The sequence below is a fragment of the Dunckerocampus dactyliophorus genome, chromosome 14, assembly GCF_027744805.1.
Source record: "Dunckerocampus dactyliophorus isolate RoL2022-P2 chromosome 14, RoL_Ddac_1.1, whole genome shotgun sequence".
NCBI lineage: Eukaryota > Metazoa > Chordata > Actinopteri > Syngnathiformes > Syngnathidae > Dunckerocampus > Dunckerocampus dactyliophorus.
The window spans coordinates 22,359,155-22,378,542 of record NC_072832.1 but is presented as its reverse complement, the minus strand read 5'-3'; the positions used below and the strand labels follow the sequence as shown (position 1 = coordinate 22,378,542).

Genomic DNA, 19,388 nt, shown 5'->3' with positions numbered 1-19,388 from the left:
AGCATTTAATGTTTCATCTTGGCCCAGAAGTTTGTTTGGATCTCTGGAAACAAAATGCAAAAAGGTCCGACATACTTAAAACTAGGGATGCACAAAAAATAAAATTTCTTTTTGACAATTCCAAAATAAACGTTTGGGCAGTTTTTTTTTTGTTGTTTTTTTTTTTGCCTTTGTGTGAAACGATTTTTGCACTAATTGACACAAGCCTGCTAATAATTTGATGCTTGTTTTGGAGTAATACCAATACATGGGAAATAGACTGCTCAATAATATATTTTTTAGCTCAAGATAACAAAAGTAACAGAATCAAATAATACAATTAAATATCTATGAAATAGAAATCTGTCCTGCTTAACTTAAAAAATACCATCATTTGAGTGCCCAATGCTATGTTCACACTGCAGGTCAATTCCCATTTTTTTGATCATATGTTAGCTGTATCTGATTTTTTTCATGTCAGTGTGAACAGCACAATGCCGATTTTTTCAAATGTGGCTCAGGCCTCATTCGTATGTGGATATAAATCTGATATGTATGCGATGCGACTGCAGCATGAACGGTCAGGTAGCATATACTGTATATATCGGAGCATCCCTACTTTGAAACCTTATCTAAATAGATTTGACAGATATTTTTGTTTAAAAGATTACATCAGGTTCATGTTGAATTTATAGTGGGACCTCGGTCAGACAAAACCCAAAATCTATGAAAACCAAGGCCATATTTCCATAGGAAATAACGTAAAATTAATTAATCCACCCAAAAATATTAACAAAAAACACATTGTAGAGAGAATAGTTTAACATGCAGAAAATAACGCAAAATATATAAAAATGAAGAATGAAATGGATAAATGAACATTTAATTTTATTGTAAACTTCAGCAGCAGGTAATAACACACACTGGCCTACCTCACTTTCTGTTATGTGTCTCCCTTAAACTGTTCCTCCTGCAACATGTGTTAACAAGGAACTTTTACATTACAATCCTACTGTAACGAACGCTACCTTTCTACTTTGCCACAGTTCAGTCTTGAATTCAAAAATATTTCACTTTCTTTATCAAGGGTTGCAACATTTTTGCAGACGTACTTTTTTTTTTTTTTTTTTTTAAAAAGCACAGATTCCTCTTACACTCAGAAATATAAAAAGTCTACAGTCGTACCTTTTTTATTGTGGTTAATTGGTTCCAGACCTGGCTGTGATAAGTGAATTTCTGCGAAGTAGGAGTCAATATTAATACACACGCACGCACACACACACACACACACAGCAACCGCTCACCCCCCACACCCTCCCAGACAGTTCTCAAAGCCTGCTGATCCAATGCAGTTATTTGAACAGCCACTAAGGCCCTGCCCACACAGGAATGTTCTTGGGATTTTTTTTTGGCGGGATGAAAAAGATTTGCGTCCACACTGTGTCAGACTAGTAAATAGTTGCATCCACTTGGGAACGGATAACTGAGTGAAAACAATGTAATACACAAGGCACACCTGCCTGTGGTGCTGTGAACAGATATGCGGATGGATCCACGTGACACACCATACCATAGAAGAAAAAACAACGGATGCGCATAAGTCTGTCGTCTTCAGCTTTTCGAGGCTCGTCGAATTACATGTGCGTCATTTTGGTATAAGTATAAGTTTAAGTATAAGACACGAAAATACCAGAAGAATGTTGACTGCAGTGACCCATGACACTTGAAATATTCAGATATTATGTTGGCTTGTCATCAAGATCACTTCTAGTCACGTGACGGCGACTGGGCTGCACAAAGCCTGTGGAACAAACCCTGTCTATGTGCTGATGGCATTCATTGCTGTTTTGTACTTCAGAGGAGCAAGTGGGGCGAACCGGTGCCATGTGTGCCTGCTGGTCAGTATGATTTGGCAAAGGTCTGATGTATGTAAACCTGACAAGTTTGGAATAAAGCTTTAGATTGCAGCAGACTTGGACACTAAGTACATATGCAATACCATGCCTTACTTGGGAAAAGACCCGAGCCGTGCCGCAGGAGAACAGGTTGCTGAGAATGCTGTCACAAGGCTTATGGAACCCTTTTTGGACAGGAGTAGGACTGTTACTATGGACAGTTTTTTCACTTCATTGTCTCTGGCTAACAGGCTTCTAAAACGTAATATAACTCTGCTTGGCACAATCAATAAAATTTGTCTGGAAGTTCCTGCACAGGAGAGAAACACCACGGAAAGTGAACAGTTTTCCACACAGGTGTTTACATCTGGCAGTGCCCTGTTGACAGTTTATGCAGCCAAACAGAACAAAAATGTGCGTCTTCTCAGCACGCGGCATAAAAAAGTGGCGGTTGCAGAAGATTTGTGGCGAAAGCCAAACGTCATTATGGACGACAACCATTTGAAATGTGGTGTTGACATCCTGGATCAGAATTTGCGTGCTTACACAGTGCGCAGAGGAACACGGAGATGGCCCGTAGCTGTGTTTTACAAGGGTTTCTCAAGGTAAAATGACTACAGTACATGCCAGGTCCGTGCGACTGTAACAGAAACCCGAGCACTGAGAAATGTGCCATTTGCCAAAAGTCTGTGTCTGTGAATGTAGAAAAGGATCTCCGTTTGTGTGTACAAAATGCTGAATTGGACAAATAATAGCCACTCATACCCACCTGTATAGCAGCAGACTGTACATAGGCACTCACAACTTGTTTACTGTGCACTGACATTTGTTGACAGTTTAGACTTTAAGGCTTTTATAACTTTGATTTATTTTTATCTTCAACCTACATGTGTGTGAGTGGGCAATTTGCAACTCAAAGGCAGCTGTTGATGTGCTGTTAAGTGCAGTGGGGGATTTTTGCCTGCGGAAATTTTCGCGTCCGTCATTCGAGTGGTAAATGGCTTTTCTAATGTATTACCCAATATTGTACACAAAATAAGAGTAATTAAGTCATTTAAGATGTCAATAAAGCCCTGCTTGAGCAGTGTCACAGTAAAACATGTTCCCTGTGACCGTGGGTCATTTGGTACCAGGCTGCACAGAAAGAAAAAATAATTTCCATGATGTTTTATTTTAAAAAGTGGCTGGATTCTCTCTGTTACATCCGTCGCCGTCTCACTCTTACGACGCATGTCCATTGTGCATGTGCTAACTTTCTCTCGCCACACAGATAGGCTACTACTGTATTTTTATCATTTTTCTGTCACCTCATATTTGGTCTCAAATGCTGACACTATGTGGGAATGCATAAAGGTAAGTTTTGATGACTTATTGAGTGCTAATGTGCACATTTGTTTGGTTTGGTTTGGTTTGGTTTGGTTTAGTTTATTTGAACATGAAGGTTACAATGGAATACATCTCGTGAATCATTCTTTGACAGTTCCACATGTCCAAAAGGAGTAGGAAGAAGCAAAGCTTATTTAATCCTACCCCCCATCCATTCTACATCTAATACAGTACATGTAGTTCACTTCCTGGATTCCATGTCATGTTTTCAGTGATAGTCAGAATAACACATAATAACACATCCCCCCCCAAAAAAAGAGAGAACATTCATAATAATGATAATAATGATGACAATACTAAATAAATAAATAAATAAATAAGAACAAAGCTTTTTTTTTTTTTTTTCCCTTTCCTTTTTTTTTTTTTTTTTTTAAACACAACAAAGAAAATTATAAAATAAATAAATAAATAAATAAAAAATAAATAAATAAAAAATAAAATTTAATTAATTAAATAAAAAATAAAATAAAATAAAATAAAATAAAATAGAAAATAAAAAAAATAAATAAAATAAAATAACAAACCTGACAGAACAATCAGGACTCTTCTGCCTTGTATTTAGCAAACATCAACTGCTTGTATTGTTTTTTGAATTTGCTCATCTCTGTACATTGTTTGAGTTCTTTACTCAATCCGTTCCATAATTTAATTCCACACACGGAAATGCTGTGGGTTTTCAGCGTTGTTCTCACATATAAATGTTTTAGGTTTAATTTTCCTCTAAGATCATATTTCTCCTCTCTGATTGAGAAATACTTGATTAGATTTTTGGGTAACGAGTTATTATTAACTTTATACATTATTCTAGCGGTTTGAAAGTGTACTAAATCTGCGAATTTTAATATCTGTGATTTTAAAAATAAAGGGTTTGTATGTTCTCTATACTTGGCATTATGAATTATCCTCACAGATCTTTTTTGCAGTACAGTGAGTGAGCGAGTGTTTCAATTCATGCTAGCGCACTGCCTTTTACCTCTGGAAATCTCTCTGGAAAAACTCCAGAGATAAGATAAATTAGATCGCTATCATGTACGAAAATCTATTTCATTATTTTTTTCTGCAGATGAGAGACCAGCCGGGATAGAGGATACGTTTCTTCTCTGTCCTGCTCCTGTTGTGGAAGAAGTGGGAAGGTAAGTTGTATTTACTATTCATATCAGACTTTCAATTTTCATATTTGTTTATAGTCATGCAAACTTAGCAGCCACGTCTTCACCCAATTCGTGCGTGAGTCTGATGTGGACTCCACACTACTTTTGTCCTTGACAACAAAGTCAGTGAGTGTGTGCGATCAATCAGAGTTTGTCACCGCTAACGAAGGCAGACACCAATCACGGGGGGGCCAACAGGAGGAAAGCCCAGGAACACGACTTAATGAGCGCCTCCTGGATTAGACTTTCACAGCCCCCCCTTGTGTGTGTGTGCGTGTGGATGTGCGTGCCTATCTAAGTGTGATCCCAATCTGTGGCTAACACTTTTAGCAGAGAGAAGGAGAGTGAGGCGCCCGGCGAGTGTAAAGTTTCCTCTAAGCGTTTGCAGCTCTGCCCAGGGTGATTGCGAGTGGAGCTTTCTAGCGGGGCAGACGGAGCACGGCTATGGGCTGAGTTCCAAGTGGACCGGGGCCCATCAGCATTCTCGGCCGGGCTGCCCCGGAGTCGTATGCATAATTATACACTGCAGCCTGCGGCTTCAGACACCTCCCAGTCATCATCTGTCTTGATGCTGTCACTCAGATTTCTTGTGTGATTTGAGCTCGTCTTGTGCTCTGCTGCGAAGTAGTTTGTTGACAGGGAAGCACTCCTCAGACATGGACATTTTAAGGAGCAATTTTGTTTTCACACGGTGGTCTTTTCAGGCTTCAAGATTGTGTGATGTGCTACATATTTCATTTAGTGGAATACATATACTACAACATTCAATACACATAGAATTTGAATAAAAAAGTCAGCTTGAATAGGCTTCATCTCCCCCACAGCCCTGAAAATGATATCAGATGGTTGGAAACATTGCTCAATCTGTTATTTATCATTTTTAAATGTTCATCTTTACTTCTCTCAATCAAACCTTTTCTCCCTCGTATGGCATCGGCTTATAACCAGATACTTTTTTTTCCTTTTGAAAATAAATAATTATATAAGATTTTTTTTCTATAATTATAGAAATAATTATATATCTCTGGAATAGAATAGCAGGATTTATTGGTATATTTTAGAAAAAATAAAAATGTTCTCCAATGTGTGCATTTTCATGAAATTGACCAGTTCCAATATCAAAAACTGAAGAAATCTAAAAAAAATATGTAATAGAGATGCACAGTATCTTTTTTTTTTTCAAACATATACCGATAACTTTGTGCTTCTCAAGACTGATATGGTACAGATAACAGACATTTACTTTTTTAAATTTAGATTTAACTATAGTTTGTAAACACTTGCAGGTAAGAAGGACTCGAATACATTTTTATTTGATCCTAATTATTATTATTATTATGATAATTATAATTATTATTATTATGATTGTCCTAATCAAATATCAATATACTACCACATCACCACTATCAGGAGAACCAGAGTATAGAGCGGGGGGAGCCATCTGGCGTGGCCCAGCAATGTGCATGCTCCAAGCAGCCAGTATGACGCCACAGTTGTGTCTGGCAAAAGCACTTTTGTACTTTGCAAATTCCGCAGTGCTGGCTTTTCAGGTGGCTGATAAGGTTTTTTTGTGTGCTCAAAGGAGTTTTTCCCCTCATCGCGGAGCATTTGGTACAACTAGCACAAGAAATGTCTCTGAAAGAGTGAATGTTTGTTTACAAGTGAGCTCATGGGAAGTTGCGACTGGCCGTAAACATCACAGACAGGAGAAAAAAGGAGCGCTTCATTTGCTCACCCGGACAGTACGGGTAATCTCGCCTCATTGGAGTGTTTTAAATTCGTGCTTATTGGAGCTATTTTTAATGTTATTGTATTTACCTGTGTGATGTCAATTCCCTCACATCAGCCCTTGTGCACTCCTAGTAATAATATATATATATATATATATATATATATATATATATATATATATATATATATATATATATATGATGCGTCATCATATACTGCCTGAAGGAGTTGTCTTTCCATTAGTGCAGAGTCAGCACTTGACACACAGACTTGTGTCATGCTAGTAAAGAGGAAGTCAGCTGTGAATGGCTGAAGGGCCCAAAAGGAGGCCAGCAGCTGCCTTTCACATAATAGCCATAACGTTAGGCACACTTTCCCCATTTAATGAGATCTGTTACCTCTACAGCGAGTGACCGTAAAACAAATATGGAGGGTCTCCTAATTGATCAAAAAAGGTGTTTGATGGGGTTGAGGTGCAGGCTCCGGTCAGGTTCTCCAACACCAAACACCAATCCAAGCATGTTTGTTATCTTTATGGTCCCTGAACTGTTCTCACCAAAAATGTCTTGGTATGAACTACCTAACAACCTATGACTTCATTAATTTAAATTTATTTTAGAATCAGATATTCTTGGGTAAAATTAATAAGATTCAGCCTTTGTAGAGGGATGTTTGTTTCCGGGATGTCTCATATTGGCATTAAAATTATATAGCTGTTCATTTCAGTGTAGTTTTGTCTCCCGATAAAGTTTTCTTCATGCTGCATTCACGCATGACGTGCTGCGTGACATGCTGAATGAGCCCACTTTATAATTTCACTGACCGTATTAGTTTCATATTTTGCACTTTACTTTGTTCTTATACGGATGTTTGTGCCACATAGAAATGTGCAGCTTTGCAAATTGTATTGTTGCCAGAATTATTTATTTAGATTCTTATTTGCAAATTGATAGTAGGAAAACACGTTATTTTAATTGACTATTGCTCATGATTTTTTAAATTGCTGTTATGTTTAGTCAAAATAAATATGGCACTTTTTGTAGAAATTACATAGCCTATTGCAGTATTTGTCTTATTTTGCGGTATTCATTTGTGAAATGCATCCAGTGGCGTCACAAGTGAAAGAAGCATAATGTGTTCACAACAGCTGCTACCTAAAGTGGTATGCAAAGGTTTGGGCACCCCTGACAATTTCCATCATTTTAATTTATAAATAATTGGGTGTTTGTATCTTCAATTTCATTTTAATATATCAAATAACAATATTAAAATATATAAATAGCAATATTTCAGGAGATAAGTGAGGGCTATTGGATTAACAAAAGATGTGCAATACGCATCACCACAGTACTTTATTCCAAAATGAAGCAGGCTTGTCCAAATGTTCTGCGTACCTCAGGCAACTCTGTGTTGTAGTTCTTTGGAAGTGGTCTGTGGGTTGTTTTTGAGAGGTCTCACCATCCTTCGCCTTTGCTTCTCTGATATTTTTCCTGACCTACCACTTCTGTCCTTAATAGTAACTCTGTTTGCGGTCTTCCATTTCCACATTATGTTCCTCACAGTGGAAACTGATAGATCAAATCTACATGATGTTGAACAATCTTCATTTTGAGGACCCCGTATTTACAGGAGAGTCAAAGAAGCAAGGCAGGGGAAGTTTATTTCAAGAGCACAATTCACACACAAAGTGCTTTCCAGAAAAGAAGTGTAAAATCACTTCATAAAATCATTCCATAAAAAAATAGAATCATTGTAAAATAATTACATAAAGTTCCATAAATCATTCCATTAAACAAAAAAAAATTTAAATGAACGGTGCAGATAAAATACTTTCAGTTGTCATGCACAGTTGAATAGTGTTTTCAGCTTGGATTTAAACATTGCCAAAGTTGATGATTGTCGCACATCTTCTGGAAGATTGTTTCAGGTTTTGGCAGAGTAAAACTGAAACACAGCCTCATCGTGTTTAGTGCTGACTCTGGGCACCCACAGGAGACCCCCTCCCTGAGCTTCTCAGAGCTCGAGATGGTTCATGTGGTTCATGATGGTTCATGGCTGTTGAAGTTCAGATCTGAGACCATTATTACCCTCAGATTTCTAACCTGATGATAAGGTTTTACAGAAAGAGTCTCAAGGTGACTGATAACACTTTCCCTTTGTTCCAGTGGGCCAAAGACAATGATTTCAGTTTTATCTGAGTTTAGATGAAGAAAGTTGTTTTTCATCCACAAACTTATCTGTTTGATGCCGTGTCAAAGTAAATCTGCAGGACCATGTTCACCGAGAAGAGAAAAACAACTTGCAAGTGGCCACCTTAAATACCTTTGTGTTAGATGATTGGATGCACCTGTCTATGAAATTGAAGGCTTAATGAACTCACAAAACCCATTGTGTGTTCCAGTTAACCAGTGCTAGTTAGATAAAGGTATTCAAATACACAAAATTACAGAGGTGCCCAAATTTCTGCACCAGTTTAGTTTTGATGCATATTGCACATCTTGTGTTAGTTAATCCAGTGGTTCTCAGTTGTTTTCTGTCATTCCTCTACTGAGGGACAGAAATGTTTTCGCACCCACCTCCCGATTCGAAATACTATTGGGAAACTGTTAATGTCTATTTATTTATCTCTACTGTACAGACTAAACTATAAACTGAAACCAGCGAAATGCAACAAAATGGAGAGCATTAAAGCATACAAAAGTATTCAAGAGTCCAATTGTATGCTGAGTACGACAAATTCATACATGTTGGCACTATATTGAAAGTCCTCCCGGCTTCTCACGGCCCCTCTGACAGACCCACCCACCCCCACCTCCCTCCTTGGGGGGCCGCCCCACTATTTGAGAAGCACTGTGTTAATCCAATAGACCTCATTTCACTCCTGAAATACCACTCTGTCCATCAGTTATGTGATAAATCTAAATGAAATAGTAGATACAAACACCCAAAGTTTTATTAATGGGAATGATGGCAATTGTCAGGGGTGCCCTGACAAAACTGTGTATCGGTATCTGTTGATATTGATATCGGTAATGAAGTGCTGGACAATATCAGTAAGAAAGCACATATCAAGCATTTCTACTCATTGCTGATGATTTGTTTGTATGTTGGGCTGATAGTGAATATTTTTAGGCTGCTGGTGTCCCCCTCCTCAATCAAAGCTCAAAGCCCCTCAATCACCTCCTGTTCTACCCGAGTCTTGTCTGACAGAATGAAGTCATTGATGGCGTCTTCACTCAAATCCGTGTTGACTGCAGTCCTTCCGGATGTGACTGCACACACAGGGCAAAGACACATATAGTGTGGAGATGATGATTGATAGAGATTGATAGCAGCATGCCCGCCCGACCATATGACGTGGGGGGGAAGGAAGATCTTGGAGTGGCACCTGCACCGCCAATGTCCTCCTCCCCAAGTCAGTGACAGCAGTTGTATAGAGGGGATGTAGGAGGGCAGAAGTGTTGGTGAGGAAGTAAAAGGGGGATTGAGGGGGGGATCTTAAAGAGCGTGATCCTGCTAAAGGGATGTAGAACAGGAAAGGTCCTCTTCCTCCCATCCCCCACACTGTCTATCCCCACCCACCTTGCAGTGACCTCCCCCCTGTTACTCCCTTGCTCAGTTCCAAAGCTCAATGTCCCCCTTGTTTGTCTCCCGCCCCCCCAAACTATCAATGCAGCACAAGAAGCCTTTCTCCATTCTGTTCCCAAACTACAATCTGCAGCTGCCTCCTTCACAAGTTCTCTCTTTGGCAGCCAGCTTGCTTTGTTTTGGTCACAGACAAACAAATCCATTCACCCATTCAGTTATAATAACATATATAATAGTTAGGGATGTCCGATATTATCGGCCACCGATAATTATCGGGTCAAAATTGGCATTAAAACGTGATGTTGGTATCGTTTTTTTCCCCTACAATAAACGCCGATACAGAGCTTTTAGCGCCAAGGTAGCAAATTTGCAACTTTGCTGATCTTACTGCACCATGAAGTTAATACTGTGCTGCTCACAAGTCTGTGAGAATAAGGTAACTCTATATTTAAACAAGCAGAGCGACAACAACGCTCACAATGAACTTACCTTCGAAATCACAGGGGGGTTACCATTCCACACAGTCTACTGTGTCTACGGCATTTTAAAAAGAAAGAACATTACGCAGCAACGTTATAGGTATATAACAACAGACAAGACACTACCAACGAATAATGCTGAATAACCGACAACTACGTGAGCTCTAAACATGTAACTGAGCAGCTATTTACAACAACAGTACAGCAAAGCACGCTGGGAAACAGGAAGCACTGCATACATCGACGGTGCTTTGCTGAGCCGTACGTCAGCGTCGCTGCCATATTGGATGTGACAAGGCTGCACCGTAAGTGAATACAAGGAAATGTGCTTTATAAAACGCTTTGCTACAAAGAAATTTTAGTTAATGCCTCTCGTTTACACATTCACACAAACACTAATATACTTGGGAAACAGTTAGGCACTAAAAACAATGTATTTGATCTTCTCAGACGGCTAGAATAACAACTTTATTGATCCCACACAGTAGTAATTCACATTGCATCAGCTACAGAGCACAAAGTAGTGCTGAAAAACCACACACAATGTGTGTATATATATATATATATATATATACTGTATATATAGTAGTCTTAATGCAATAAAATAAGAATATAAAATAAGAACATGAAAGTTATCAATGAAAATGACGATACTCCTTTAACTAAAAATAACTTAAATCTTTCCAAAAATAAAATAAATCAAGGCACAAAAAACACAAATATAATCTTATATAAAATATGTAGTACATGAATTATCTATTCAGAGATGGGTGGAGTAGCCAACAAAACAACTGTATTCATTTAAGAGTATTGTTACTTTACAACAATTTTACTCAAGAAAAAGTATCGGTTGATATCAGAATCGGAAATTGAGAGTCGGAAAATATTGGCGTATCGGCTTTCGGCAAAAAAGCCAATATTGGACATTCCTAATAATAGTCCCACTCCAAATCGCAGTTTGAATTTTGCAGCTTCACTCTATCACGGTTTTTCAAAAATATGTTGATGCATAATTCATGGTGTTATGTGGTCCATATATGGTCAATTACTAAAAAAAAAAAATAAGTACGCATATTCAAGTACATTTTACATATTTTTTGCCCAAATGAAGCATTTTCAAGCATAAAAATGGTTGTCAACTAAAATACAAATACACTCCGGATCTAAATTTTAAGACTAGTTGAAAAATTGCAAGAATTTACATTTTGCTCTGTTGGATCTTGAGGAGGTTCTAAGTAGAGCTTCAAAATGCAAAAAGAAGAAATGGGACTGAGACAAAAACATTTCTGAGTTGAGTTAGATTTATTGGAAACAAGCATTAAAGTGAATAGGCTGTTCATCAGCTGAACAAAAAATTAAGATCATAGCTCAAGAAAACTCAAATCTCTCCCTAAAATAGAAATAAAATGTTGAAAAAAGGAGTGAGTAATGAGTAATTGTGCCATTCCTGTTAATCAGATGAAAAATGGGTTTGGGCATGCTTGATGCCAGTGTTTCCAGGAGGCTAGTGGGAATGTTGCTCCAGGTGGTGAAGATGGCTTCATGGAGGGCATCCACTGTCTGGAACTGATGTCCATTTTTGTACACTTCCCTTGCCATCCATCCCCAAATGTTCTCAATTGGATTTAGATCAGGGGAACACGCAGGATGGTCCAAAAGAGTTAGCTTATTTCTCTGGAAGAAGTCCTTTGTCAGGCGGGCATTGTGAAGTGTAGCGTTGTTCTGTTGAAAAAGTCAGTCATTACCACACAGATGAGGGCCTTCAGTCATGATCGATGCTCCCTGCAACGTTGGAAGCCATCAGGACCGTCAAGGTTACATTTTTTCTCATCAGAGAACAAACATTTTCTTTCACCTTTCGAAGTCCCATGTTTGGTGCTCTCCTGCAAATTCCGAACTGGCAATTTTATGGCATTGATGGAGACAAAGCCTTCGAAGACTTTTTTTTTCTATTTAAAACGCTTCTCTCGCAAATGCCGTCTGATGGTTATTGGACTGCACTCGGCACCAGTAACGACATTCATTTGGGCCGAGGATGGTCCCATGTCTTTATGTACAGCCAATGGGATCCTCCGGCTCAGGGCCGGTGACATTTTTTTGGGTCCTTTTGACTTTTTGTTCCATAACACTCTGGATATTTGAAGAAGATTCTTACTGCGTCCAACCTCAGCAGCAATGGTGCGCTGCGAGAGTCCTTGCTCATGCAGCTCAACAATCCCAGCGCGTTCCAGGAGAGAAAAACTTTTTGCCTTAGCCATCAAGAGACATCATGACAGTGTCAATACCTGACACTAAATCACTTTCAATCTACATTTTTGCCAAAATTTTGACTTTTAAAAGCTATGCTCTTAACCTTTTGATCAGCTGATGAACAGCCTATTTCACTTTAATGCTTGATTGCAATACATTGCTTATTTTTTAAAAATCTGATTCCCATTTCTTCTTTTTGCATTTGGAAGCGCTACTTAGAACCTCCTTAGAACTTAGTACCAGTGCAAAATGTAAATTCTTGCAATTTTTCAACTGGTGTTAAAATTTTGTAGTTTATATTTGCATTTAAGCCATCCTCTTGAGGATGCAGTGGGCAGGTTAAACGGTTGTAGGTCAGCAGAGCACAAAATGACCCTGTGGTTACTGGATCACCCCTGTGTCTCCTACAATGGCATCGCTTGATCAGTGACTTGAACCCTGGACTCTCGGATTAAAAGTCTGATGCTGTGCCAACTTAGCTATCCAGACTCTAAAGGGTGTTTAGTGTTGGGGAAATGTTTCTGTTTGGGAACTGTGTGCTTAAGAGCATGCCTTGCGGGTTATTCATTGTATCTAATAGTATTTCTTTTCATGTTTATCCATATATAAGCGTTACATTGTGTGTTCCACATGAGTGAAGGAGGCGTTTGTTTTTGTCGTTTGTGTAGTGTGGCTGCTCTCTGAGCGACTCACACCTTTACCAATGTGGGGCACATGAGATGGGTTTTCTACTATTATATATATACTGCTAAAAAAAAATAAAGGGAACACTAAAATATCACATCCCAGATCTAAATTAATGAAATATTCATATTAAATATTTTGGTCTTTACATAGTTTAATGTGCTGACAACAAATTCACACAAAAATTCTCAACTGAAATCAAATTTATTAACCCATGCAGGTCTGGATTTGGAGTCACACTCAAAATTAAAGTGGAAAAAGACACCACCTGTTGTCTATTCCATTTGCTCAACAGCATGTGAGATTGATTGTCAATCTGTGTTGCTTCCAAAGTGGACAGTTTGAATAATGGCACAGCAGTTTTGACTGAGTGTGAATTGAGTGTTCCCTTTATTTTTTTCAGCAGTGTTTATATAGTGGTTAGCACGTTGGCCAACACAGTAACAGCCTGGAGATCGGGAAGACCTGGGTTCGATTCTCCCTTGGCCATTTCTGTGTGGAGTTTGCATGTTCGCCCCCTGTGTGTGTGGGTTTTCTCCGGGTACTCCGGCTTCCTCCCACATTCCAAAAACATGCAGGTGAGGTTAACTGGCGACTCTAAATTGTCCATAAGTATGAATGTGAGTGTGAATGGTTGTTTGTCTATATGTGCCACGCCATTGGCTGGCGACCAGTCCAGGGTGTACCCCACCTGTCACCCAAAGTCAGCTGGGATAGGCTCCTGTATGCCCCCGCGACCCTAAAGAGGAAGAAGCGGTATAGAAAATGGATGGATGGATGGATATATATGTATGTATATATATATATTATGATTATACACTCTTGATCAAAATCTTAAGACCAGTTAAAAAATTGCTAGAATTTGCATTTTGCACATTTGGATCTGAATGAGGTTTTAAGTAGAGCTACGATATGCAAAAACAAGAAGGGGGAGTGAGACAAAAAACACTTTGAAAAGGTAATTTATTAAAAACAACAATTGAAATAGGCTGTCGATCAGTTGATCAAAAGTTTAAGACCATTGCTCAAAAAATAAAAAACTCTCCAAACCAGAACAAAAAATGTTCTCAGTAGGACTCGGTAATGAGTAGCTCCATCGTTCTTGTTAATCACTTCAAAAACTGGTTTGGGTATCCTTGATGCGAGTGTTTCCAGGAGGCTAATGGAACATTGCTCCAAGTGGTGAAGATGGCTTCACCAAGGGCATCAGCTGTCTGGAAGTGATGGCCATTTTTATAAACTTCCCTTGCCATCCATCCCCAAATGTTCTCTATGGGAGTTAAATGAGGGGAACATGCAGGATGGTCCAAAAGAGTGATGTTATTCTCCCTGAAGAAGTCTTTGGTCAAGCCAGCATTGTGAACTGCAGCGTTGTCCTGTTGAAAAACCCAGCTGTTACCACACAGATGAGGGCCCTCAGTCATGAGGGATGCCCGCTGCAACATCTGCACGTAAGCAGATGCCGTTTGACGACCCTGCACCACCTGAAGCTCCAGTGTTCCACTGAATGAAAAAGCACCCCAGACCATGATGGACCCCCCTCCACTGTGCCGGGTAGAAAACATCTCAGGTGGGATCTCCTTGTCATGCCAGTAATGTTGGAAACCATCTGGACCGTCAAGGTTACATTTTTTCTCATCAGAGAATAAAACGTTTTTCCACCTTTCAATGTCCCATGTTTGATGCTCCCTGGGAAAGTCTAAACAGGCAGTTTTGTGGCGTTGAAGGAGACGAGGTCTTTGAATTGTTTTTTTGTTTTTTAAATCCTTTTCCTGCAGATGCCGTCTGATGGTTATTGCGCTGCAGTCGGCACCAGTAAGGGCCTTAATGTGGGTGGAAGGCCGCCCTGTGTCTTGATGGACAGCCAATTGGATCCTCGGGCTCAGCGCAGGTGTGATTTTGTTGGGTCTTCCACCTGACTTTTTGTTCCATAATGCTCATGATCTTTAAAAAAAAATGTAGAATGACTGATTTACTGCACCCAACCTCAGCAGCAATGGCACGCTGCGAGAGGCCTTGCTTATGCAGCTCCACAATCCGACCACGTTCAAAAAGAGAAAGCTTCTTAGTTTTAGCCATCAGGAGGGCCTGACAGTGTGAATGCCTGACAGAAAATGAACATTTTGAGCAGATTTTGGCTTTTATAGCCAGTGGTCTTAAACTTTTGATCAGCTGATAAACAACCTATTTCAGGTTTTTTTGTGTGTGTGTTTAAATTAGGTCCAAATGTTTTTTGTCTCACTCACCCTTCATGCTTTTGCATATTGTAGCTCTACTTAAACCTCATTAAGATCCAAATGTGCAAAATACAAATTCTAGCAATTTTTCAGCTGGTCTTTAGATTTTGGTCAGGAGTGTATATTTATAATAATCAGCAAATATGCTGGGTTCCACTGTACTGTAATAGAAATAAACAATTATTATACAAAGTTATAAACATATGCATTAAAAAAAATAATAAATAAATAAAATGTTATACAAATAAATACATAATATATATAAACATATATAATAATTTAAATATGTTTATAAATGATCATAAACATATTTCATACAACAAGAATGTGTCATGGGTGGCCAAGGCCAGAGTACAGGATCCCAGAACGCAGAGGAGACAGTCCGTGAACAAAAAATGTATTAACAAAAAGAGTCTCTAGACAGAGCAAAATACAAAACATAAAAATACAAAAGTACAACAAAAAACACCGGGCCTAGCCACAGGAACAAACTACAACTACAAAAACCAAGGGTGCTGCAAGACATGGAAATAACAGAGGAAAACACAACACACTGCAGGACTAGGCAGGTGTAAAAAACTAACAAAAAATCACAGTTAACACAGAGCTGGAAAAAAATGGACAATAGAACAAAAGGAGACGCTGCTGAAAACCAAGCAGGTAGTGAGTAGCTCCAGAGGTACACGTACCTCTGGACAGTAACAAGGTGGACCAGAAAGTAGGGTAAGGTAACAACACGAGGCAAGGAATAGCAGGAGTCAGGCATGAAGCAGGGAACAGTCTGGTAATGAGCTAACACAAAGGCACAGCTAAAGTGGTACCCGGTTAATTGGCCGCAGGGTGTAACCAGGTGACTCCTCCCAGGGCATGATAGGTGTGCTGCAACACAGAGCAGACAGGCGACAGCGGAGCAGCCCCATAGAACATGACAAAATGAAAAGTATTATATATAACTGATTATGTTTTGTGCTGTTGACTTAACCATAGTTTTAAAAAAACAGTTTAGCCACAATGTTATACAAAGTTGCACAATCTCAACATAATCATGTTTAGCAACACTGTTGACACTGGCATTGATTTAAGATTTTGATTATTTTCATAATTTGGCGTCAGAACAAATTTTTGTAGTTTGTACTTAAATTCTCAGAAATTATTTTATAAACATAAGTAATGAGTTCATCCACAAATATAGTTTTTATCATTAATTTGATATTTTTCCTCTGCTTTTATTTGCTCTCATAGCCTCAGATAAATAGGATGTCATTAAATGTTGAGGTTTGTGGTTTCCGAGCAGAGGAGATGAAGTCTGTAAGGAAGGCAACTCCCCTGACCTCTTTGTGGATTTTGGAAAAGTGTGGATGTCAGCATTTTAAGAGTGCAAGTATGGACAGAGCACTTGGAGGAATGTGCAGGCTGCCTGTGGCAAGCGTGTACAGTAGACCAAGTGGAAGCCTCCCAAGCTTGTCATGAGTGTGTTGTGTTCTGCAGGGTGATCTACCTGCAGGTGAGCATGAACGAGGGCATCTCCTACATCACCAGCTCAGTTCACATCACGACTACTGAATGTGTAAGTAAATCATGTGTACAGTCAACAAGGACACACTTTTTTTACTTACCTTTTCCTTTCAAACTTATTTTGGATTCTCTCCAGTCTTCTTCCTTCTCTTCTTTCTGATGTCTCCTCTGTTGTGTCATCAGAGGAGGCTGTGAGTACTTTTTCATCCAAGTTCTGCTCCATTTGACTTTCTTCTTGGTGTGAATTCATCATTCATCACTCTTTGTGTTGCAGTTTGACGGCACCATTGTGCTTATTTCCCTGCTGGTGGTGTTCTTGCTGTTGGCCCTGCTGCTCATGTGGTGGTTTTGGCCTCTCTGCTGCACTGTGGTAAGTTCACACGTCAGCATTTTGTCTTTAATATTTGCAAAGAACTGTGTTTGACTCATGATATAATATGGGTTTTATTATCTAAACACTCAGGTGATTAAAGAACCTCCACCGCCACCTCCTCCAGAACCTGTAAGTCTAGATGTTCATGTATCAAACCTACCTATAGTTATGAAATAACACCTTTGGGGTCACTTTTACACTTGTAATAACGAATAAAGTAGACACAATAAGGGAAAATAAAACATATAATATGTTAGCATTGGAGAGTTCCTTGTTGTTCCTTTTTTACTTCCTGTTCTGTACAGTACTTCCTGCAGTGGCTATTGTCTCATCAGTGTAACATTACTGACACCTAGTGACCAGTGTAGAACAGTACATATCATCACAATGTTTTTGAATGCATATTCTGAATGCTTTATATTTGTATTTTACTTAATTTGCAGTTGTTATGCTGCGAAAATGCTTCATTTAGGCAAAAAAATGTCCAGTTTGTTTAGTTAAACATATTTTTGACTAATAATAGGCATTATTCAAACACGAAACATTAACCAAGAATCAATATATGAATCAATCATGAATCAATATATTTTTGAAAGACCGTGATAGAGTGAAGCCGTGAAATTTGAACCGCAAAGTGGAGAGGGAATGCTGTACATCTAGAATAGTTGCTTAGTTGTAATATAAACTTTAACTGAGACTTTCCTCTCTAAGGAATCAGATGATGAAGATGGGATGCCCAAGAAAAGGTGGCCCACAGTGGACGCTTCCTACTATGGAGGACGAGGAGTGGGTGGCATCAAACGCATGGAGGTATATACACACACACACACACACAAACTCCAGGTAGTTCAGCTTTCTAATGTTTTTCTTGTTGTGTTGTCATGCAGGTTCGCTGGGGGGAGAAGGGCTCGACTGAGGAGGGCGCTAAGCTGGACAAACCTAAAAATGCAGTTGTCAAGATGCCAGAACAAGAATTTGAACCTTATGAACCCAAACCTCGTAAACCTACCCGCCGGCCCACCCAGCAGAGGAGGTGGTACACTCCCATTAAGGTGAATCATCAATTTAAGCATGTTTGATTGTGAATTGACACACATTTCTAAGCATGGCTGTGTGTGTGTGTGTGTCTGCCCCTCGCTAGGGGAAGCTAGATGCTCTGTGGGCGCTGTTTAGACGAGGCTACGACCAGGTATCACTCATGAGACCTCAGCCTGGAGATCAGGTGAGTGTGAGCTTGCATTCCTAGTTCAGTGAGCATGCAACAAAAGCAAAATTTACACACGAGACACCAGTATTTTTCACTGATGCCTGCTGGAATTATGGCTATTTTGGGGGAAGGGTAGCAACTACCAGTGCTGGGAGTAACAACGTTAAAAATAAAACTGTTTTCTAGTAACAGGTAATATTATTAATTATTTCAAATGTTACAACGGCGTAACTGTTGCAGGGGTGAAATGGGATGTGTTTTTATCTAACAGCTGCTGTCTGCTCACTGGTTCGCTCATAGTGATGTGAGGTTAGCGAGCGAGTAAGTCTTTCAAAATGGCTCTTTTTAGAAAAAATGAGAATTCATATGCCTATACAGCCTAGCTTTTGTATGAAAATTTTCATCAAAATTTTGCCTCAGTTTTCGTATGCGTAACAAACTAGTCCATTTGTCCTGTACTGTATCATTCCGTGGAATCAAGTGCCCAAACAAAGCACCACTTACTGTCTGTGCATTTTTTATTGACTGCCACTGCTAAAGTTCCTTGGGGTCTAAGAAAGTTGTGAGTGCAATCAATTTGATAAAAAATGTTGAATTCAAGAAAGAACTCATCACAAAGTATAAAGATAGCGCTCCTCGTTGTCTTCCCAAACAGAGTCTTCAATAAAGGTACATCTTGTTCCCTATAGCTCATATAATTGTTTTCTGCATGTTAAAACTATAATTATTTTCTATAAAATGTATTTTTGGATGTCTGGAAAAGATCAATTTGATTTACATTATATTCTACGGAAAAATTGCTTTGGTTTTTGTACGTTTTGGATTTTGTTGGACCTTTTTGTAACTAATTAATAACTAAAACCAAGGCATCACTGTATAAGAATATAAGATCGAGTCGTTCTTGTATGCAACT

The 19,388-nt window shown here is 39.0% G+C and overlaps 1 protein-coding gene across 1 annotated transcript in view; it reads left to right on the top strand.

Annotated features, from left to right (window-relative positions):
• Positions 1-19,388, top strand: part of LOC129193683 (anthrax toxin receptor 1-like) — a 54,496-nt gene that overhangs the window by 20,499 nt on the left and 14,609 nt on the right. The window contains exons 11-17 of the mRNA XM_054798144.1: positions 4,324-4,393; positions 16,869-16,947; positions 17,170-17,265; positions 17,359-17,397; positions 17,980-18,078; positions 18,156-18,320; positions 18,410-18,490. Of these exons, the coding sequence (XP_054654119.1) occupies positions 4,324-4,393; positions 16,869-16,947; positions 17,170-17,265; positions 17,359-17,397; positions 17,980-18,078; positions 18,156-18,320; positions 18,410-18,490 (629 nt within the window). The remainder of the gene's footprint in view (positions 1-4,323; positions 4,394-16,868; positions 16,948-17,169; positions 17,266-17,358; positions 17,398-17,979; positions 18,079-18,155; positions 18,321-18,409; positions 18,491-19,388) is intronic.